The 23,706-nt window shown below is 42.5% G+C and overlaps 1 protein-coding gene across 6 annotated transcripts in view; it reads right to left on the reverse strand.

Annotated features, from left to right (window-relative positions):
• ZNF407 (zinc finger protein 407) overlaps nucleotides 1–23,706 on the reverse strand; it is a 1,626,307-nt gene that overhangs the window by 1,013,086 nt on the left and 589,515 nt on the right. For all 6 annotated transcript variants that reach the window (XM_085606953.1, XM_085606956.1, XM_085606954.1 and 3 more), the window contains one exon: nucleotides 19,817–19,891. In XM_085606953.1, coding sequence (XP_085463079.1) covers nucleotides 19,817–19,891 — 75 coding nt within the window. The remainder of the gene's footprint in view (nucleotides 1–19,816; nucleotides 19,892–23,706) is intronic.

A 23,706-nucleotide genomic window follows, 5' to 3' on the forward strand; every position in this document is an offset into this window, starting at 1 on the left:
AGTTGCGTTACATGAGGACACATTCATTTTTGTTAGGCATGAGGAGATTAAGTGAACCCAGTTCCCAAGATTCGAGGTCGACTGCCCTAGCCATTAGGCCAACTCCTCTCCCAATATAGACACATCTTTGGACTCTGGTTTTCAGGTGTTTAGGTCTGTGTATGTATATTCTGCACATCACATCTGTGTGTAGGAAATACACCTGTGAGAAAGGTTCACAGTATGTTCACACAGTTTGGGATGCTTACTGTGCTTAATAGCACCATGAGTCAACATAAAACATGATGTTTAATCGTTGTTCATCTCTCAATCCATAGATCCTTATATAGGAAAGAAGTGTCTCATAAGGGAGTGTACGAATTGCATCCCATTTTAGCTGATTAGTGCATGCTTGAAACTTGCCTATCAAAAAGCGTGCCGCAATATTGTGCATACATGAACATTTTTATCCTACATAGGGTTTAGGGTTATTTGTCCTGATGAAAGTCTTTTGACCCTCCTTGGGCACTAGAATATGGCTGAAACATGTAGACCTTTCTAGATACTGGGGTTCTACTAATTACTCCACAAGCATCATCTGTTCTGTTTATAATCCTGCCACAAGATATCATAATAAATTGATTTTTGAATATTCTTGGAGGCAATTTTATCTCACTAGCCTACCTTGCCTCCCTATTACACAAGAGCTCCGTTGTGGTTCAAGGTTGAGCCCACACAGATATAGTCAGTATCTGGGAGCAGATTCGATGATAACATCTGCCACTGGAATTTCCAGTGGGTGAGAGTCATTTAAAAACAAGCATTTGCAATGCAATAGGTCTCGCATTTATGTGAGTTTGAGCTATTGACATTGCAAATGACAATGCATTTTACTTTTGTTTCCGTTAAAAAAAAAAAAAGGCATTGTTATTTACAATGCCAATAACTTAAACTCACGTAAATGCGAGACCTATTGCATTGCAAATGCTTGTTGGGGTTTTGTGTCGCAAGCTTTCATCGAGATTGCAAGACTGAAAGAAAAGCCCTTTCTGAGAGCCTCCTCGGGCGGCGAAGGGAGGTTTGAAGTGTGAGGAGGCAACCAGACCCGGAGAGCGCCTGGGGCGCACCGCACGGGAGTGGGTGGGGAGGAGGGCCGGGGGAAGGTGCCCTTTACTGGTGTGTGAGGCAGCCAACTTTAGCGAAATGTGTCCTTCAAAGGGCAAACCTCGATGGGCTGCGGAGGAGGGGGCAAGGGATGCAACATTCACTCAGACCGTCACCAGCGCAGTGCCCGGAGAGCTTACCCTCAAAGGGCATTACGGTGCTGGGATAATCGTGCCCTTCCTTCGGTAGGAGGTGGTAGTAGTAAGAAGGGGCCAGCTAGCATCATTGCACCCTTTTCATGTGCAAAGGGTGTGTTGCATCTGAGGAAAGGGAGTGCCTTGTAGAAGGAATGGGGCACACGAACAAGAGCTAGTTGCTGTGAGGGGTGGGAAGGGGTCGCTGCCTGTCACTAGGGCGATCATGGCAGGAGTAGTTAAGGGAAACGTAGCTGCCACTGTGGCTGCTTTCATGGTGGGGCAGAACTGAGAGCTTCGGGGGAGGGGGTTATGTGTGTGTTAGGTGTTAGTGTGTGTTAGGAGTGCAGCGTGAGGGGCAAGGAGAAAAGGGCCCTTTATTGGTGCAGCTGATGTGAACGGGCGGCCTGCAGGGGCCGCAGCAGGACACTTGCTCATCGGAGCAGAAATTAAATGTAAGAATATAGCGTTTTTGTCCTCCTGGTTTCAATGCCATTCCAAGCACTTCGGGCACACTCACTGGAGGGAATCTCTCACTCTGGGCATAATCTTGCTTTTAATCAGTCTCTGTGACTCAGTGGAGTCTCACGTCAGTGGTGACTGCACATGGCACAATCTCTCACCGCAGCTCCGATTTCGACATCCGCGATTTTCCAAGCAGATCTGCCTGAAAGCATCGCACAATCATGAATTTGCATTAAAAGGTGTAAGCTTGTGAACGCATGTGCCTGCGCATTTAAGGGTGGGCACTGAAAATGAAAGTTATTGCGCACAAGTGTCTATGCGCACATGCACAGTCCACTATCCACGGTGTCACTTCACGAATGAGTGGGTGCTCATTCATACAGAACTAAAACAAGCTCTCTGCATTGAGCTAGCAGCAGTGAAAGTGAAACCGAACGCGCTGACAGGATGACTAGCGGCGGTGAAAGTGAAACCGAACGCGCTCACACGATAATAAACAAGACAAGCCCGGCGGAGCGTGGCGCGCACGGTGGCGGGGGCGGGGAGAACGCATTCCAAGCAGGGGAGCAGACCCTTTAAAGTGCGATGCCAAACGGATTGCATGGTGGCACGATGCGCGTGATTGTGCGCATGCTCGCGCTGCAATCCGCTTTTCGGAGCACTTTTTGGAGCCCCTTACAATAGTCTCGCTTTGCGATCGCTTACGCGATAGCAAGGCGAGACCTAAAAAAGGAAAAAACCCATAGGGTATTGTGTGAATTAGAGAGAATCATACCGACCCAAGTGAGGTCTCTCTTTTTTGGTATTTTGATATAATTGGTCGTGGAGGAAACTCACTTTAAAAACCTAACTCTCCTCTTCTTGATTTGGTCTACCTATGTATGTAAATTACAGGTATTGGTTTAAAAAAAATCAATTGCATTCAACCTTTCTCCCATGCCTAATCTCTCTGACTCATCCCAAACCTTTTTGACAAGTACAACTCTCAAAGCATGCCTTTCAAACTTTCAACTTTTTTTATCCAATTCTCCCAACTAACAGACACATGTGTACACTATTCCCAATCACCACTCAACTTCCCTTTTCTAATCAACTTCCATTATTCTATCCCAACTCAAAACACTACTAAATGCATGAGAATGACAGCACAACCTTTCAACAACTAATCCACAAGGGAAACAACTACACATATATTACTAATCTACTAAGGGGCCGATTCCGATCCGGGTCGGAAAGCACTCCGACCGAGTCGGATCCGGAGTGCTTTCCGACTGAGCCGGACCCCTACAGTCCGACCAAGCGAGTACGATGTGCACGTATGCTGTCGGACTCAGTTCGGTCAGACTCCCATAGAAGTCAATGGGAGCCAGTTGTACGACGCGTACATGCGCTCCCATTGACTGAATGGGTACGTTTCGAACATGTGCGCCCCCTACAGTGGGTACGCGTCGGTGCCATCCGCGCCGTACATGCCTGTGTGGGGGAGACCCATGGGTCTCCCCCTGTGTGCGAGTCGTATGGCTGCGGGTGTCGGGGGGTCTGACGCGGACCCCCGAAGTCCGACTCCGGGAGCTTTTGCGAGCCAGACACTCCGGCTCGCACAGGCTGTCCGACACGTGCATCGTACTGGCTCAGTCGTGAATCGCATCCATTGCACACCACGGTTAGCTTACGACCGAGACGTACGGAGCGGTTCGGACCCGTAAATGACTCGGTCGATGAATTTCATGTAGCTCGCATCGTACTGGCTCGCTCGTGCAGCTGTACAAGTCGGGTGGAAAACACGCGTACGGCTTGTAGTTTTTCCGGCCGGATCGCGTTCGGTGCCCTTCCGACCTGGATCGGAATCTAAATATTTAACTCTAATCTTGGGTTAAGGAGCAGTGTGCTAGTCCCCGTAAAGCGCTCCAATGATTCATCAGGGGTAGTAAGCGATATATAAACAAAATTCACAAATACAACTACATGGGCTAGAAAGAGAGCAATGTGGGGGGGAGGGCGGAGAGCACACTAGTATGACAGCTAGAAAACACATGCACTCCCTCATAGCTCGCTTAAACCAAAAGAAAAAAAAACAGTTCCCTAAAAGCAAGCAGAGGAAGCACAGAATCAAGCCAGTGAAAGAGACTATGCTCCATGGACGTGGGAAACACAAGATGGACAAGCTGAAAAAAAGGCAAGCCATTCTAAAGAAAGCAAGCAAATAAAATTTATACTAAAGCCAACCAATGGGCATGCTGCAAGCCCCTCTGTGCTCTTGGTAAGCCCAATAGACAGACCTAATATGCTAACCTGATCTCACACTGCCGAGAAAGCTATAAGCAGTACTAAAAATGCATGTTGTCTAAACACAGAAAAAAAGATACTTCAATGAAAATTAACTCAAGTAATTGAATGGCGAAGTTTCAGCAGCAGGCAGTATGCAAAAATAATGAGTATTTTATTATCAAACGGCCAGTAAAGTGCAGTCTATGTTTTGTCTGTTTACTGGTAATTAGAATCAACTATCCAGACCCCACTCTTACGAGATGACTGCTTTGCAGTCCTCATGCATTTAACAGGAGACTTCACACGCCTGCCAGGCAGTGTAGTTTAAGACAAGTTTGGTTGTAGCAGGATGCCAGCGGCAAATGGAAGTAAAACCAAAGGGAACTTGTGCAACAAAAAAAATAGATGTCTTCTGTCAAATGTGTATGGGCGTAATATGGATTTCCCGCCATGATGCACAAGGCACGTGTTCCGCTCTAATACACTATATGCCATGAAGAAGCAGGCATGTCAATAAAATTAGACATCTGCCATACTTCACAAAAAGAATGGCTACCTAGAAGCTGTGGCGGCATAAAACAAAAATGTTGCGCAATCAAACTAGGCATTGGTATTTTATTGTTTTGTCGTTTGGGCAAAGGCCACTTTGAAGAGTTCAAAGGGAGTTGGTGTTGAATGGATGGCAATAAAATAAAAACTGTATCATCTGGTGTTTAGTCAACCTGATAAATCCTCATAGGCCTGCTCTGTACTAGCACATGCTTTACAACTGATCTACTTACCACCTGTAAACTCCTACCTATAAACTCAGCTTTTTCAACACAGAAACAATTTATTTAAACACTGCAGAATAAAGCAAGAACACCAGTACTTTACATGCCTGCGTCTTTACATTTACTTAATGGGGCTCTTTATGCCCATGAAGAAGAGCTGAAATTAGTTCAAGTAGGATTTGAATCTGTTTTAGCACCGGCTACCATTCGGATTTTATACAAACTGCACTTGCTTCAGCTAAGAGGTCAGTGGGTCTATCATCGTACGATCTGCTATGCTAGCTAGTGGTTTCAACTTCTCACTTCAATTTCGAGTTTTCTTGCATTTAAGTCAACTTTTATAAAGTGGCCGCCATGTTAATCATCTTCACAGATCTCCTAAATTATCCTTGCACCCCTTTCAGTTATCTCACCTGTCAGGCTTCTATCACCCTTGTGCATGTCAGGACCTTAGGGTGTCAATGGATGGACCTATGTAAAGTGATGCTGTCTACGAGATGTTAGTACTGCAGTCAAGATACAGGGATTTGGAAGCTGCCAATGATGGTCTGGAGAGGATGGTGACTGAGGGGGAGGCCCACTCCCACCACAAATTGTGCGCCATGTGCTGTTTCTAGGCAACTTCAATCATTTGAGTCTCATGCAGGATGTACTAGTTCTTCAGCTCTGTTTATCTGCATATATGAACTATGCATTCTTGCTTAGAATTCAGCATACCTGTTTACAAGAGCGCCATTCACGGTGTTCAACTATTCGCATGAACTCTGCCTCATCATCTTCGACGTTAACTGCTAACTCGGTATCTCACATTCTAAATGCCTTCTTACCTGAAGACTTTTAACCAGTATATTTTACTTCTGCTCTCAAGCACACATGACCGGTACAAGGAATTTCCCAGGAAAGGAACTTTACTTTTATCCATCAAAATTTAAAACATTTCCTCAGAACATCACAATTATGCATATCTATAATCTCCAAATGTGCTACCCCTAGGATGCATTCCTTGTGAAGACACGCACATACCACACACACTGATAACAGACACGTGTACGTTACAGCTTTTCATTAGAATTGAACCCTATTGGCACAACAAAGGTTTTAGCATAGGCTTATTACTCAACCCATGGCTATATCTAAACAGATTTGGCTGTGACTAGTGGTGATCGCAACAAGCTACTTTTGGTTAATTCTAGGTGGCACTAACCAATATTTTGTTTGACACCTACTAAGTATGTCAATATGATACCATTCATTAAAAAATTGAAATCTGTCTGGGACTGGCTGTTTTGTACCTGAATTCAAGCAGACCAACTGGCGTGGAGCCAAGCATATAGGATTGCAAAAAAGAGGCACATCGGGCTGTTTCATGCCCGCCTGACTGCGGGTGTCCTGGGAGGGCTGAGGGAGCAAAAACACAGCGGCTGGCTCAGATTGGATCCTGGTGAAGCATTGGAGGGCAGAGGTGGACACCCCTCCTTCTCCCCAAGGTAGAGCTGACTACAGCAGGACTGGAGGTGGGGAGTGCCTCTGAGACCAAAGAGGAGGCCTTGTAGGCAGGTTTAGACTCGGAGCTGGGCTTCCTTAGTGCTCCAATATCACAGAGACACTGTGGGTACACTACGAGACTATCTTTAATCCTCAACTGGCCCCTCTAGACTGAAAAGGTGCCAGCTGCCTGCTAATGCGGTGGCTTGGAGTGGAGTGGGTTTCTTTAACTTGACAGAGCACACACAGCCTTGAGCTCACAACAGTCGGCGAAGACACTTCCTGTCATTATCAAAAGGGTGCACAATTAAAGGAGGGAATAATGGAGGCAGCCAGAAATTCAAGAGGCATTACAAACGAGGGCATCGACATTCAGATTTACCTGGACCTTTCGCATGTGATCCTTCAGAAGAGATGTGGATTCAAACCATTAGCAGCTTCTTTAGGATCAAAAGGATTTAATTTCACTGCGGTCACCCCTTCAAACTTATGTTCACTGCCAAGGAAAGACTAAACAATATGCTCACTATCGGTGGCCAAAACATTGCAGGAGTTAAATGAGGTACTAGATGACAGAGAGTGACAGATAACACCCAGGCCCTAGAGGGTACACTGGAGGAGAGTCCACCAAAAGAGGACTCCCCTCACAGGGAACACCGTGGGCCGAACAAAAAAAAAGGACCTCACCACTAAATTAAAGCAACAAGCACAGCAACTCGGCCCATAATGACAGAATGAAAATACAAGCCCAAAATAACAAATAATTAGACATGCCCTAAAGAACGAGCACTTAGATTGGGAGAACATATGGGAGAACAATAAGACATAGGTGGCCGTGGTGGACGGGGGATGAGACCTCACTGGAAGGAATCCTGATAAAGAGACAGACACACCAACAAACCTCTGGATTAGTATGGAACTAGATGATCACTGCTATGAGTTGTAAACAGGCCAGTTTTAAAGTTCTGAAGTTTAATTGGGGTGGGTGGGGCAGGGGGAGACAGGGTGTCTGCACTGGCCGGAGGTGGTGGAAGTTCAAGGGACATAGACTTCTTCCAGTATAGTAAACAGTTGAAAGGAAAGAGGGACACATTTCGAAAAAACTGTGTTGAGGAGAAAAGTGAAAGAACATTACATGATTAGTTACAGATATATATATATATATATATATATACATAAATTGCAGGGTGCAACACAACCCTTGCCCTACACGCATAAGTACACTGTGCGCACACAATCAAGTGTCTAGATACAGCCTTGTTTGGACGCTACCAACAACCACATAACTTAACTTGCGTATTACTTTAACACTTGCTGATTATGTCAATCGGTTGCTAAAGCCAACAAATATATGACAGTTAGGAATTATTTATCGTTTCTGCTCCACTCCTCCAAGGTAATATGGGTTAATGTACTGATCTTACATGCCACAGAAAAGCTGCACCAACAACTTGCTCGAACAATATTAGTAGTCATTAAAGAAGAGCCATTAGCGTGCATCACCTGCTCTCTCCTGATTGGGATACTGCTAAACCCGCAAGCATAAGGTACTTTGAAAGGTCGGCTGACCTTTTTGTTGAGAAACACGGAGTGCTGCAAAATGATGCTGATAAATGAAGTCTTTACTGGGTATAGCTTTTCCAGCAATTAGGATAAAGTCATACCTCTCATACAACGCATTAACAATAGGTTATAGACCATTTAGAGGCCTTTAATTCAAATTACTTAATTACTGTTTTACTTGCAACACACAGAAAAACAATAAGACGTAGGACTGCGATTTCACTTGGGACCTACACGTATGAGGATTACATATGATCAAGTTATTGATAAACAATAAGGAATTCTAGCAAAAAATAATGCCCTAATTGACGGATGTCCACTTTAGATGCCCAGTTCCACTGACGGACTCAGAACCCGTTTAAGGAAGCAATTTCTCGCAGTAGGAAGCCACATGTCTCAGGATAATGCAAAAGGTCACTTTGCTCTTCTGAAGACTGACCATGCATGGGGACCACTGAAGGTCATATGGTTCCTTGGAGGAAAACACATGCGTGTTGTCCTCCCAGAAGCTGCTTCTGCATCCATGCCAACTGTTAAAATGTTAAATGCTCATGTTCTAGTCCCAATGGAACCAATATGACAATCTCAGAATTTAAAGGCTTTAGGCACACTCTTGACCAAGGTTATGACAGCACTCTACTGGGTAAGAAGGGCAAAACATCAGTCCTACCACTGTAACTCAATAAGATCTCACAGTGGCAAAATGGAGTCGCATGATCACTGACAAAGGGTTCCTAGAAAAACCGGTCTCATACATGGCTATGGCTGCGTTTCAGGAGGGAGACTCACGAGTTTTGAAGCGAAAAATTGCTTTATTTTGGCTGTATCCCGACTGAAATTACCTTTGCTTCCACAGAAATCTATAAATTTAAATACATTCTCCCGATAATTATATATTTTTTTTAATCTCCCACTCGCCTCTTCTAAAATGTTGACATGTATGCGGTCAGCACATTGTGCAAGAGTGTGAGTGAATAAGATAGATAGCTTTCGCCCAAACTAGTCCAGGTACACTCCCTTCCTAATGCTCATTCCCATGCTCTTGCAATACTATTATCTGGCATCATATTCTACTGCAATGACAACAAATATCCAGTAGCACTGCTTCTGGATTTTAAATTCTTAATACCCACCTGTTCCCTTTCTAAAAAGGGATCCAACTGTGACATATACTATGTGCTATTTTAACAGCCTTCTATTCATTCACAAAAGAACCCTTGAGTGGGGTTTCAGAAAAAGGCAATATATACCAGTAAACTGCATAAATAAAATGATTTTATTTTCCATAAAGGGTGAGAGATCACTCATTCGCAAATCCACCACAATCTGACAACACACCAAAGCACAAAGACTTCACTCGCTAAAACCAATTAAAAAAAGCTGAATTTTCTAAATGTGTCTTTAGCTAACATATCACCTACAGGGTCAGTCAAGGCAGTACATTCCTCAGTACTTGTAGGTATTTTAATAAACTCAATCGATGTGCATTTTATCATCTCTGGGAAACGGGCACAGATTTTAGCACAATAAACATTTTTGTTGCTGGCCTCTCATCCTGAAGATTCCCGTAGCTCTACACTACAACTCCCAGTCAAGACTATTGAGTGAATGTGCCAGCCGCATTCAAGTCAAAATTACTTATATTTGTGAAATGTGAAGATAGGGTTGCAACTGCCCTCTCAGTAGGTCCTTGGTGTGATGAGCATGAAACTACTGATCTCACACCTAAAGCAGAATGCCCAAGATGGCAAGTTAGTTTAGGCCATAGACTTCACAACAATTAATTTATATTTGCAGTGATAGCCCTTTAATGCTTCACGGCTGCAGACACAACATTTTCCAAGAGAATCTGTATAGACACTATACTATTATGAACCACCAAGATATGCCTGCTACAAATACCCCCACTAGTCAAGTAGCCCCATTCTGCCCCCTAAGGTTATAGAGGGTAAGTGGAGAGAAAAGTGAGGTCAAAAGTCCTACCGAGTAACGGCTGCCAAAGGGCACATTGAGTACTAAAGAGCCATCGCTCTCCCTAATCCTACAGACCCTGTAGGATCAAAGGCTGGAGGCGCAAGAGCACTATGCGCAGGCCAGGGCAGATAACCTTTGTATCTAGCAGTCTCTGACCGAGGTGACAAGCAAGGCAGGGGCATTAACAAAGGATATAGCCGAGTTGCAACAGTGGGTCACAGACACAGAGAAGACCACCACTTTAACAGCCGGATCAGTACAATTGTATGACGGTCAGATGCTGGTCATGCAGGCTAAAATAGAGGACTTGGAGAACTGGCAACGCCGTAACATATTAAGGCTTTTTGGGGTCCCTGAAGGATAGGAATGATCTGATCCCGAGCGTTTGTGGTCCAGTTATTGCAGAAGGCTTTCCCCGACCTTGTAGATTGGGACTGGGATTGCGCGCTCATAGATTACCAATTCTCTTACACAAGCAGGAGTCTCGCTATCCTAGACTACTGTTGATTTTCTTCTGCAATTTCTTATTAAGGCAAGCAATATCCATGAAAGCCCACCATGGCACACCAGCAAAGGTTGACTCTTTATCCATCTTTGTCAGATCAGACTTATGCAGAGCTACCATGGACAGGCGTTGGAAAGTGAGACAGCTTATTGACCCGTTAAAGGCTGAAGGTGCACAAGTTTTCTTACAGGAGCAGACGAAATTAAAGATTACAAAAGGCGGATTCTCCCAGTTCTTCTTCACTCATCAGGAGGCCAAGCAAGCGTTAGGCCAATGGCAACTGGAGGAAGCCGTGAAAAAGACTTAGTAGCCTAGGCTAACAGGGGCGTTGGTTCTGAAAATGTTGCCTGTTTATACATGATTAACATTACGTAACCACGGTCTCTTTTCTCTCTAGGAATGGGCAAGATCTTCCTCTCTTTGTTCTAAACTGTGTGTTTATATAACAGCCCAAGATACAAACAACATTTAATGTATGTAGGACAAAACTGGCAAAAGAAAAAATTATTTTGCCAAGACCATCAAACCTTTTGGACTCTCTAGCTAGAGGAGAAGTGGGGAAAGTATTGGTATTCAAATTGCTTTACAGACTCTCCGGAGTTGGATCTTCCATTAGGAAAGATGGGTCCCTTAGGAGTGGACCTGTGGTGCTAAGCAACTGGGCAGCTCCCTTATGATGCTGAACCCTGTTTCGACCAGGTAGCCATGAGGGACTCAGTCAGGGCTTCATTAAATGGTAATAATTGCTCTCTAGTTGATGACCAAGGCACCAAAACTTAAGTTAGTAAGTTTACCTCTGTTTCAACAGTCAGCAACTCTAAATCCAAGACTTCCGCAACCCTGTGAACAACCACTGCAAAGGACGCTCTGAGCCCAACTCAGTTTCAGTGTCTAAACTACTAGTTTTTTGGGAGGTTGAAGTAGAAGCCAGAATCAATATAATGAGAAAGGAGTAAATTGTCTGCCTCTCATCATCTTCACTCTAGGGATCAGCCGCTAAACTGTATTGGTGTCCAAAGTGAAAATTGCTTCCAACCTTTTGTAGTATTGCTGCTGAACCAAGGAAACAATAGAGGAATCATTGAAAGATACAAGACATTGCTTGAATATTTGACTGAAGAATCCGCAGTTTTAGAAAGACTATGGTCATTAAGACTTGCAAGTCCTAAGTTAAAATAAAGCGAAAGGAATAAAGGAAACATTGGATGATTAAAATGTGATATCAATTTGGCTCATCACCATGGTCATTCTCACTCTCTAGAATAGAGATAAGTGTCAGGGAAGGGGACAGGTGGAGGAGGGAGACAGTTGCCAAGTGGAAATTTGAATCGGTTAACTACAACAAATTTGATTATAAATGATTGCATATGTTTTGTACTAAGTTAAAATTCAATAAAATACTATTGAAGAAAGAAAAAGATATAGGTTGTACTTTAGTTATCTCATGGTAATATAGTTTGATGAAATCTGTAAAAGACACCTATAAAGGTGGGAACAATGCTCTGGTTTAATTTCAAAGGGCATGGTAAAAGAGGAACTAATGCCATTTAGCAGGGTTGGGGCCTACATGCGACTCCATGTCATTGCTAAGGAGGCAGGCGAGACCAATGACAGGAACATTTTCCAAATCCATTCTGGTTCTTGGGAATGATTGAAAAGGTTAGGAATCTGCAGTTATACATCAGAATAAACATTTCATAAATGAGCGAACTCGATGATCATCTTCATTATATTTCCACTAGCTTAACTACAGAGGCAGCAAGTCATTAAAAATTAGCTAATAGAATAGATTGTGCGCCTGAAGAGTAAAATACATGACCAGAACATATTTTATTATGTCAAATTCTATCCAACAGGTTTTGGCCAGTTTAAAATTATCTATTGTGCTGCAAAATTGTCTTCATTACTTGAGAACAATCCTAACGCATCATATGTTGGTACCTTTTATTGAACTATCTACAAATTAAAATGCAAATGTAAAATCCCTAAATACGCTAGAACAGCATTCAAGAATGTTTTTGCATATAGTCAAATACAATAGAGCCAACAGCACATTTGCTCACCAAGATGGTCTTAAATCACCCACATAACTACACTGATGCATTGTTCTCAATAATAAATTTAATAACACAGGTCAAGAGAAACAATATGGTGCAGAAGCAGCCCTGCAATCTTTGAAACCCAGATATTCATGACAGTCCTTAGTGAAAGATAGTTTTATGGAGTTGCTGAATTTGCTACAGGTTGAAAAGACTTTCTGAATGAATACCTTCTGGGTAGCAACAATGAAAACAAATTCCGACCAATCCCTGACTGCGTAAATATATACAAGTAGTTCAGTCCAATACTTAACCAATGTTAAAATGTTACCTGAAAGTTCTGGTCTCATAATTAAGGTACAGAACAATCTTGGTATCCAAATCTAGACCCCCTCCCTCAAATCCTACAATTACTGCAGTTCGATCACATTCCCGTTAAATGGAAGTGAGTTCTAGAGACCTTGCTGCTTCCACCAAGATGTTTTAATGCATCCATGATAACATTCTTCATGCTGTGTCTGGAATCATGAGATTTGTTGCCTGAAACCATAATAAGTTGCAGTATGCAGGAAATAAAGAGGCTTGCCGTGTTACTTGTCGTCTCCTATAAATGACACTTGCATGCAATGATGCAAGGTTAAAACACCTTGGCTAACAGCAAGATGCATCAGTACTAAAAGCATACATGTTAACTAGGTGTAGCATCTGCTAGGGGTATGCAGTGCTATATATATTATTCAAACAGAGGAGCTCCTTACTCCGTGCATTGGTCCATGCAAGGGGTAGGAAAGTGCTAGACAAACACTAACACAATAAAACTCACTTCATCTTGAAGTATTGATTTCAGGGGCAAAGAAGCCATCAACAAGAAAAAGTAAGCAAGACTAACTTAAAGTAATAGCCGCTCCTTGTTCTTCTTCTAGCCCCTCTGCAGCAAGTCAAAAGGTAGTAGGGGTTAAAGGGCAATACAAGAGGTCTTCAGGTTGGAAAACGGTGAATGATGTCATTTCCCCTATCCCTGGCATTTTGATGAATCAACATCTACACCGTAGAGGCGCTTACTCGATGAAAACATTGCCGTTCTATGTCGAAGTTACCGCCTCTCGTTCATAAAGACCAAGGACATAACTATCAGGCAGTGCTTAATTTGAGCTGGTGGTTTCCGGTGTTCGGCACAGGCATTTAATTGTCAGCACCGGGGCCTGTGACAGTCTGCCATAAGGTGGCGCTGTCTGGCTAATTAAAGATGACCACAACAACACTTAATTATTAACTCAGTATAAATTAAAAATTAATATTACCTGCCATTCTAGCCATTATTATAGCTTTGGGGGCCTGAAATAGTCCGAACTGTCACACTTGTAGGAGTGTGAATGGTAGTACTTGTGTTGTTACCATCATTGGAGGCGTTGGCATGGGCAACCTGCAGTGGCCTCCTAAAGAGAGCCCTGGCACTTATATTTTTTTTTAAATTAAGCATTGCCATCAGGCCTTGTTCACAATACAATTCCCAAGTTCTTTGCAAAAACAATCCAAACTCCTTGCCATCTATGCATGATATGCGCGAAGAGAACAACTTTCAATTGTCTGCTTTTGATGCTAGTCATGCTGACACGTTTTTTGCTCCATCAAACCCTGCAGTGCAATCAGATGAATTTGCTTTTAATAAATTACCATCTTTGCATACATCAGTCAAACCAACAGGACTAAACACCAGCAAACAAGATGCATTATTAATCAAATTGTCACAACCTATTTAGTTAGCTCTTGTTTATACGTGGTACACTTCCTGATGTATCAGGCAAAAGGATCAAATTCAAGATGTACAAAAAAAAGAAGCAAACCAGTGAACTGGATATAGCACAATGTATCAAGCTCCTGAAATTCAAGGCACAGAGGTAATGATCTAAAAAAGGTAATGGGAACTCAATTTGTAAAAACATTAAAGCCAAGGTGTGTCTCCCTGCACGCTGCCCAGAAAGTTTTGCAGAAAGACAACAGCTTCCTCTCCAGAGGAGGAAGGAAGGGAGAAAGAGGAGGTTTCAGTTTTTATTGTGCCACATTTGCACGGCCTAAATCTCGACTATTGCCTGCAGGGGACCGCTGCAGGGAAATGAGATTGTTGGAGCAATCCTCTGCCTTGACACGGCTCCCCATTAGGCTGAAATGTTAGATGGGAAACTGCAGTTGGACAACGCCGGCAGACAGGACAGGAAAAAGTAATTTGGCTGAAAATAGTTCACTCAAAAACACGAATTTGATTCAGTGCGAGTTGCATGAAGGCCAATAAGAAATCAATTTAATACAAAAAAGATATGATCATTTGTTATTCTCTACCAGAGAAAGAAACAATGGCGCCCAAACCTGAATACTACCAGCCCCCTCCGCCCCCATTCCTGCACGCGTGTTTACAGCCTGTTTCTTAGATTTATAGGTGAGCACCATATATCTGCAAAGGTTACGATATGCAAGCCCTCCCCTCCCGAAATAGAATGACGTCCCTAGTGGTCACTTCATCAAATGATTAATTTGCACTATTTTAATTCTGATTATTAAGTCGGTTTGTCTGCATTTTTATGAGCTTGTTGAGTAGAGCACATGCCCTCGAGTTGTGATTCATACGAACAATAATATCAGGCAGAACATTAGGCAAAGGACATGGCAAACACCTCGGCTGCTCTGCCCAGCTAATTCTGAACTGCGGCACTTGGAAACGTATTATTGAAAAACCTTAAAGTCTTGCTAACTATATTCTCCAAGAATGTTTTTTGACATTGTGTTGCCATTGTAGCAATACCATATTCTATTGTACTGTAATTGCATTTATATAGCGCTTACCTCCCCTGGTGAGGCGTCAAAGCGCTTTTTCATATCACACAGTATAGCTTCACTCACCACTATTCGTTATATTGAGAGTCTGCTATACCACGTCATCACAGGTCCCAATGTCAGCGAATAAGAACAGTTATACTATTTATACTCATTCATTTAAAAACCACAGTTAAAAGGACAATGTGTATGTAGTGTCAACAAACACCTCAACTGGTTCACATCATGGTCCAAATATTTGACATATTTTTAGGTATCACCTACCAGACCGCTTCCACTGTCCGGTTGCAGAAGACCTCTTGCTGACTACCCCAAAAATGTAAAGCGGGCTTGAAACTCACCCATTCCTTCCACTGGCTGGCTTTATTGTCACACATTTCCTCGCTTCCTATACAACAGGTTTCCTGCCTCTTCTTGTGTGTCTCTCTCCACTCGATCATAGCCTCTTCACCAAGCTCTTGATGGGCTGACCTGTATCCTTCCACTGCTCACCTTTGGGGGAAGTACTGGTTTCTTTTTCCGTAAGCACTCCAAGAAAGTACATGTGTTTTCCAGCTCTCGCCATCATGTGTTTATCACCCGCCAAATACCCCCACACTCAGTGTTGCTCTCCCTGTTGTGTGCTGATCTCTCTCTCTCTCTCTCTCTATGCTCCATGTTGTTTGGGGAGCACAGCAGTTCCAATTTGCTGCAGCGCTGCTCCAATAGCTAAAATGTGATTTAGTGCAATTAAAAACATTTTTTATATCCAGCATCAGTGGAGTCCGCTATCTTGGATCCGTAAAAAAAACAATAGCACCTGCGTCATTCATTAGGCGCACACATGTTATCACGCATGCATGCAATTACTTAACGACACAGGTATGGTAGAGTTACGATGGACACACGCTACATGTATATCCCATCATGACGTATATTTCTACCATTTTGCTTTTTACCAATGCTGTACAGCATCTCCTAAAAGCATTGTGAAAGCCATAGGTCCCAAAGGCTAGACCTATTGGCTTTGTCAGTTTTTGCTCTAAGATGTCCTCAACAGAGGAGAACACTGGGTGTGAGATAGATTTCCTTACCCACAATATTACCTATTCTCCCTTACATCCTAGTTTTCCGGGTGAGCTCAACGTTATCAAAGGGCTATCCGATGTTTACCAGTGGCAGCTGGTAACCTTTGGAAGTGGTGAGGTGTAATATCTGCCGAAGTTCACACCATTTTTTTCAAACAATTTCCTCATTCATACTCATATTTACTCTTCTCCCTTACTCGCTCTATCTCACATTCTCTCACTTACTCATTCCCACTCATACTCATTCCCACTCATTGTTACTCACACAAATGTACTCATACTCGCTGGTTCTCATTCTCACTTACAAACACACTTACACATACTCACCCTTTCAAACTCTGACTCTGGACCCTGGTGAACTGCACCCGCCGCACCACTGATAACCACACCTCTGACTCATTTCGATTTCCTCTCACAATCTCTAATCACACACTCCTTTTAACAGACTCACACTTTCACTCAACCCCATTCACTTTCAATCACAACAACACTCACAAACATACATACACGAACAGAAAAACAACTTTTTTTTCTTTTTAACTTAACTTGCTTCCTTTGCAGCAGAGCAGGAATCCGGAGCTGGGCACTGGGGCCAGCAAGCCATATTTCCCGACGAGGAGCAAGGCAGGTTTGAAAAGGGAACTACACACCTTACACCTACATAGATTGTATACTCAAATATAAATGTGACCGATTGACCTTATAAAGCGTCTGGGATCTTTTGTCCATCCGCATCTGACTTCCATTCGTCATACAAACTTACAATCGGATGAGAACAGCTCCAATATATAAAAGGTCTGCTTTAACCCAGTTGGATACAACATTTGTTTAGGGAATTACTCAGCTCAGGGTAGTACAATAACTATGTTTCCCAACAGCAGGGTACTCCTTTGCCCACTATTTGCTACAGTCTACGATATAGAATATGCAAACATCAAATTTCTTTGAGAGGGGATAACAAAGAAAGACCACACTTTGAAAGGTCTAGTCTATTCACAGTGACTCTCACAAGTGCCAGCACCATGCAAATAGAGGCTGTGTACCAAGGGTAGAACATTTCTGCAAATCTGGTACAGAATAATTTCCGCTGTCATGACCAAGTAACGGAGCTTTGCAAAACCTATTTATTTTTCCAATTATTGCCCACATGTTTTTCTGCGTCCCTAAATGACTCCCTCGTGGCAAATAACCAGAGGCACAACATAGACGAAGGGCTCTCTATCAGGAAAGTTCTATCAGGTAAGTTACATTTTCAGTCGACAGTAGCAGAGATATTTTGTGTTCACTTCACAAAAAGAGGCTTATAAAGTAAAAGGACCATCTAGCCTTTGGGGGGGGCGTGTCTGTCCCTTTTTTTACGTTCTGGTTTACAATGCAGCTGTTGCCAGACAAATAGATGAGCATCACCAGAGAGGGGCTTTGACTCCACCAAGATGTAGGGAGTCAGGAATACATGTTTAACTGGGCAGAAGTTGTGTGCTTTCACAAAAAAGTGTGTGCCCTCCATAAAGTTGTGATCATTTTGTTTATTTATCCAGCTACCTATGACTAAACATTCTGGGGTACACACATGGCTTTGGAATGTATCTTAGAAAACTAGATAATTTATGTTGTTTTTCTCTGGCAGAAGCACAGTTGGGAGGAGGGCAGTCATTAACGTACATGGTTATTTAGGTCTGGCTTAACAGTGCAAATCTCATTGACCTTTTAACCTACACCCATATTATTCTACCGTTCTTTGATTCCACACAAATACAAATCTATTCTCATGCTATTTACTTGTAAGCTTTGCATTAACATACAACATTCCTTTGAAGTCAGACCTATTGCCAATGATTGTTTAAACGTGCATCAATAAAGTGGCTAACATTGCTACATCGATACCAAAGCCTCCTTTCTACCCTTCAGCCACTTTAAGGATGCTAGTACAGCTTTCATCTAGAGACCACCAATGATGCTAATGCAGAAATAGGGACACGGAGGATGAACTTAGGAAAGATGCAAAATAACAGTTTGGGTCTGCACAGAGTAGGAACTACCGGCGGCTCCATCCTACCCCCCTCCATCCAACCAAAATGGCAGGAAAGAAAAAATAAAATGACACTCGTTTTAATTTTTCTTTCCTGCAGAATCTTGGGGCAGGCCTGGTGGTGAGAGGCATTGAGGGGAATGGTAGTGCACTTCCATCACTGCGCTTGATGGTTTGGCCGCCCGTCTCAGGCCGGCCAAACCATCATGTGCAGTGAAAGCGCTCTCCAACCCAGCATCGCAGCTCAGTTGGACAGAGCAGGCATAGACTCCCAGTCTGTCCTGGAGTGCAAATCAAGGGCGCTCAGGCCAATCCTGAAGCTGCTAATGCGGAACAACAGCTTTATGATTGGCCGCGGGGCATTCTGGGAGCCTGTGCCTTCCTGAAGAGGAGCAGAAGACCGCTACGGGGATGCCTGCAGGTAAGTTATTTTTTTATCCCCTGTGACCCCTTGTGCCCCCCACTCCCGACCGTCCACCCCCCAGCATACCGGCCATTCCTGGTAGGAACCTGTCACCCCTATTCAAAATAATGTTTGATCACAGTGTTGAAGAACAGGTGCATATTGTTGTCTTTATAAAAAAGAATTACCACATTGATTGCAGGGAACAGTATCATAGAGAGAGCTCTGAATGTAAGCTACTGGGAATGAAACTGGTAAAAAGCATGAACAATTATTTTGTTGTGCAAAGACATGGTAATCATATCAGTCATATTTATATTTTCAGACAAATGTTGTCACATTGTATAACCAATACAGTAAGTGTAGGTGGATTCAGTTCGCATGACCTCAAACCTACTTTTTTGTGTTTCTCATGTCTTTTATTGGAGAATGAAGATCTTCACTAATTTATTCGGAATTTTCAATCTGCTGGCGTTGATCTCAACTAATCGTCATTCGCTCACTCAAAATGTACATCTTTATACACTTAGTCAACTGCTGCATTTTTTCGTCATTTTCTAGTTCTATTTTAGCTATGTAATAACTGAAGGTTAGTGTCATAGATCTTGGCTTTTCAAGCAATAGTCACAGCCTGTCTTTGAAGGGTTAACTAGCAGTCCTGGGAGCTAGGAACCTACACACGCCAAATCACAAAAGGTTGCTAGATTTTCTTTTGTACTGCACTATCATTTAATGCTTGACCAGAAAAAAACCCAGCTGAGCTAAAGGCGATTAAAGCAGAGTGGGAAGAATACTTTTATGAGCAATGCCATTGGACTGTCCTTACCTGGTTCAAATGAGGTTTTAAAAAAAGAATGGTCTTATTCTGCATTTGAGCTATAGATCATTATAAAATCGTCTACATGAATCATTTTGTCGCCCAAGATGCCTCTATCAAATGGATTCCCCAACAATATGCTGATTTATTCCATTATCTTCTGAACCTTTTAAGAATTGCTAATTTATGCCTTTTCCACCAAATTGTAAGACTATTTCTGATTCAAAGAAATGACAAAAACAAAGTTCCAAATGTATCTTGTTAATCCCTGATATTGATCCCCTTACAAATATTTTGTACAAAGTCATTGATGATCTGTTACCTTTCTTTTGGTGTTCCAACGCCATGCTTGCCCAATAAATGTGTGTTTAAATGTTTCTTCATAACAAAGGCCACCCTGAAAAAGAAAATTATTCATTTTAGTTGGATATTCCTGAAACATCTGTTACCGTGTATTGAATAAAAGTGTAAAACAATATTTTTTTCAGTTAGGCAATAGATGGCAGAGCTGTATAGACTAGTCCATGTTGACATTATCTCTTTTTAGTTTATGCACACCCTGCCACCATGGGCCTTCAACCATGCGGGGACACCACCACCTCAGGAAAATTTAATTTGTTGCTTCCGTGCTCCTACAGGAAAACCTTGATCCAGGCCCTCATCATTTCTAGGCTGGATTGTTGTAACTCTTTATAGGACTGCAGCTAATTCAGAATTATGCAGTCCTTCTCATTTGAAGGGCTAGGTAAGACAACTGGTATTACAGTTCATCTCTCCACCCTTGATTGGCTGCCTATAAGCAAGCAATGTATTTTTAAGGCTGCCATCTTAAATTAAATCTTTTCTATTTTTACATCCCTGTGAGACCCCTGCGCTCAGCATTATGTCAACATCCCCTATTTTAATTAAGTCCGCATTAGTGACTGTTCTTTTATGGTCATCACCTCTTGAATCTGGGATACTCTCCCTCTGTATCAGCACATAAAATCCTTGTTACAAGTTTGCATACTGCTATAAACGTATCTATTATCTATGTAAGATTGTCTGCTTGTAATTCTCTATGTACGTTTGTGGCTTCTTTAGCACCAGGACAAGCCATTTCTGAGGTATTTAGTCACTTTACTAAAAATAATACTAAATCAATCAATGTCCCGGAGTGTCTAATAATAAGGGCACTGGGGCAGAAAATATTAAGCGATCAAAGACCAAACCATAACACTTATGAATCTCAATGATCGACCTCTGGCACTTGGGAGTCTTCAAGTGAAGCTCCAACGCACATTCCAAATCTTAAGGAGACTGATTGAACAATAAAGCAATGTTTGTCTTGCAGGAGCCAGTAGCAGTAGTGTTTGCCATGTGAAGAATTGAGTTACTGTGAAAGTATTAAAAAATGCAATTCTTAGGACAATTCTAAACCATAACAAAAGCTAATAAAATACAAGCAGTTTTTTAGATCTTGTTCTGCCAACTGGAGATTCTTTCTCTCAGTAGAACACTCGATTTCAAATGTGGACTATGACTAAAGTAAGAATCCCCCCCCCCCCATTGCCATAGGCCCTTCACTCTGGTTTATGTTAGGTTCCAGTGCCCTCCAGCAGGTGAAAGTTACTTATTGGTAATAATTCGTTTTCATCTTGAGCTACTCTGAATTCACATGCCGTGCATTATTCCACCCTCTAGTGGGTGGGGCAACGCCTGTCCCTATTTTCGCATTTTGTAATCCTTTGGGTGTCGCCCAAAGGTCGGCAATGCTAGCACCATCGGACATCAAATATAAGCACTCAATACCCCAGCATGTGGTCCCCATCTACAGATTCTTTTTTCACGTGATTCGTGACCTGTGCGTCCTGTAGCTTTATTTATTATTGGGCTTTGCCTTTTTTTCTTACCCCTTTGCCTTTTTTGCTTACCCCTGGTTCCTTGACTGGGGAGGTTGGCATATTGCATGGTAATCCAAAATAGCTACAAGCTGCCAAACCTTGGTTACAGATTGCGGTTCCACATGGAAGTGGGGGCCAAAATTGGTGGTGAAATTCTTGTCACTCCTTTTAGAAACTTTTTAATTACTTCAGTGAAGAAAATGTTTCTCCCTGTGAGACCTCGGGTGTATGAAACTCTAGCATAAAAGAGTTTAACAAAAAGTAAATGCATCAAATATTTGATAAACTATTCTCTACCTTGTCAGGTTGAGTAACAGATTTTCTTTCATGCACCAGTGTGTAAATTTGGTCCATTTACTTGCATACCATTTGGACGGCTGTGGGGGGATCATAGGAAGAGCTTAGGTGATTGCATACATATCCGTTTGTGGCGTCACCCAAGTATGAAAAACTGTGTCTAACATCCCTTGATCTTACTCCTACTTGTGCAATATTGTTTGTGGCTTGATTAATCTGTCTACTTCTACATTTTTTGTTGCCCTCGCAGGTGTATCACTACTAGAAAGATCCTCCACTAGATTGCTCATCTCCAGATGTCCTTAGTTAGCCTGGATAGAACACATGATTTGGTGCTCCCATTTGTTCAGAACATTGCAGTTGTGTTGCATGTTTCAATTCGTACAACTTTTCCTGAGATTTCCCTGCGGAAATCTTTCAGTGCTAGGAAAACTGTCCAACACATTTATGTGTTTTGCAACCCCTTATAGTGTTCAGCGCCACCTGATCTTTAAGTTTCTATTTACACTACACCTGATGTGGAATAAATCTGTGGTGGTGGTCACTGTGGAGATTGGTTGTTTAAATGGCCTTCCTTTTGTTATGCTTTGTAATGCCCACCTATGTCTCTCTCTGTGCAATATCTTTGAAACATTCACTCGATCGTCCCTGTTCCCAAATTTCTGTGACCCTTGACATTGCAACCATCCTTTTCACATATGCAACCTGGTGAAGTGAATTAAAGGGATGAATAAAGAAATCACAGTTATCATGGTCAGATATTGTGGTGTCTGCCATGTTCACTGAGAACTACAGCAGATACACTATTTTCATTATCTGATCTTAGGTGCTCTGGCATTGACTCAAAAGGTTAGCCTTTACCAGCCAATCGTCTATGAATGGGTAAACAAAATTTCGCAATCTCATGACAAATTACTCAAACAGGGCTCCGAGGGCACAGCTCCAGAATGAGAAAGCGGGTCTGCATAACGATTAAACAACCAGATGACTACGAGTATAAGATAATTATATGACTCTTTTAAAAATCTGGGACTCTTTGACAAACCAGAAAAGTAACCATGAAGTATTATATTCAAAACTCTTATTATTTTATATTATCTGTAAGATATTGTGACGGTTTTTATTAACTTATAACAACACAAAAAGAAATGAAATGGGTAATCAAATATCCTCTCCCTTTTACAATGTGCAGCCACCACTGTGAGACATTTTGTGACAATGATTTTTTCCCTAATAGTAAAACCTTTAACTGGTAATGAGTGTTACTAATTACAAACTTGAGATACTTCTATGGGTAGACGTCTTTGAGATTGACTGTCACCATATAGTCTCCCTTCTGCAAAACAGTGGCTTAATGAAAGCTGAGGGGGGGCCCTCCTGCCAGGTACACAGAGGGGCCCCGCTCCGGATTTAATCCGGAGTTGTGTGATGAGGGGGCCCCCTGCAGCTCGGGGGCCCCACCGCACCGCGAGTGCTGTGGGGGCCTGTGTTGCGCCCCTGCTGCAAAAGTGGGATGACTTCCTGTATGGTGGTTATCTTGATTTTCTCTGTATGGAAGAAATTGTTTAGGATTCTTAAACCCACTAATGGTCTCAGGTTCCAACTTGGGAATGATGACCTAAACTGAGCAAACTCACAAATTTTGTTCCGCTCTCAGTACTTCTTCTATTGTCCCTTCGGTTTTTAGCTCTTCTGCTTTGCAGACTCTTTTCTTTTGGTGTGTTTGGCAGTATTTTCTCTAGTTTTATGTAATATTCATGTTTTATAATTTTTTAAAACCCATTTGTGAGATTTGATTTTTCTTCATTATTAGAGAAACTCTACTAGTCTGCTCCAACCGGGGTTACGGCGTCCTGATTGAGAGTCATGTACTTGAGATTAAAATCCTGTTTGGACTGGCTCTTGCCGTGTGCTCTGACTCAAAAGAAATCAAAAGACTCCCTCCCACTGTGAGCTTCTCATTGAGCACTTAATCCATGACTGGTCTGGATTTATTGGCGCATTTGTTGGAGCTCACGCTTCCCCACTGGAT

The sequence above is a fragment of the Triturus cristatus genome, chromosome 5_2, assembly GCF_964204655.1.
Source record: "Triturus cristatus chromosome 5_2, aTriCri1.1, whole genome shotgun sequence".
Lineage (NCBI taxonomy): Eukaryota > Metazoa > Chordata > Amphibia > Caudata > Salamandridae > Triturus > Triturus cristatus.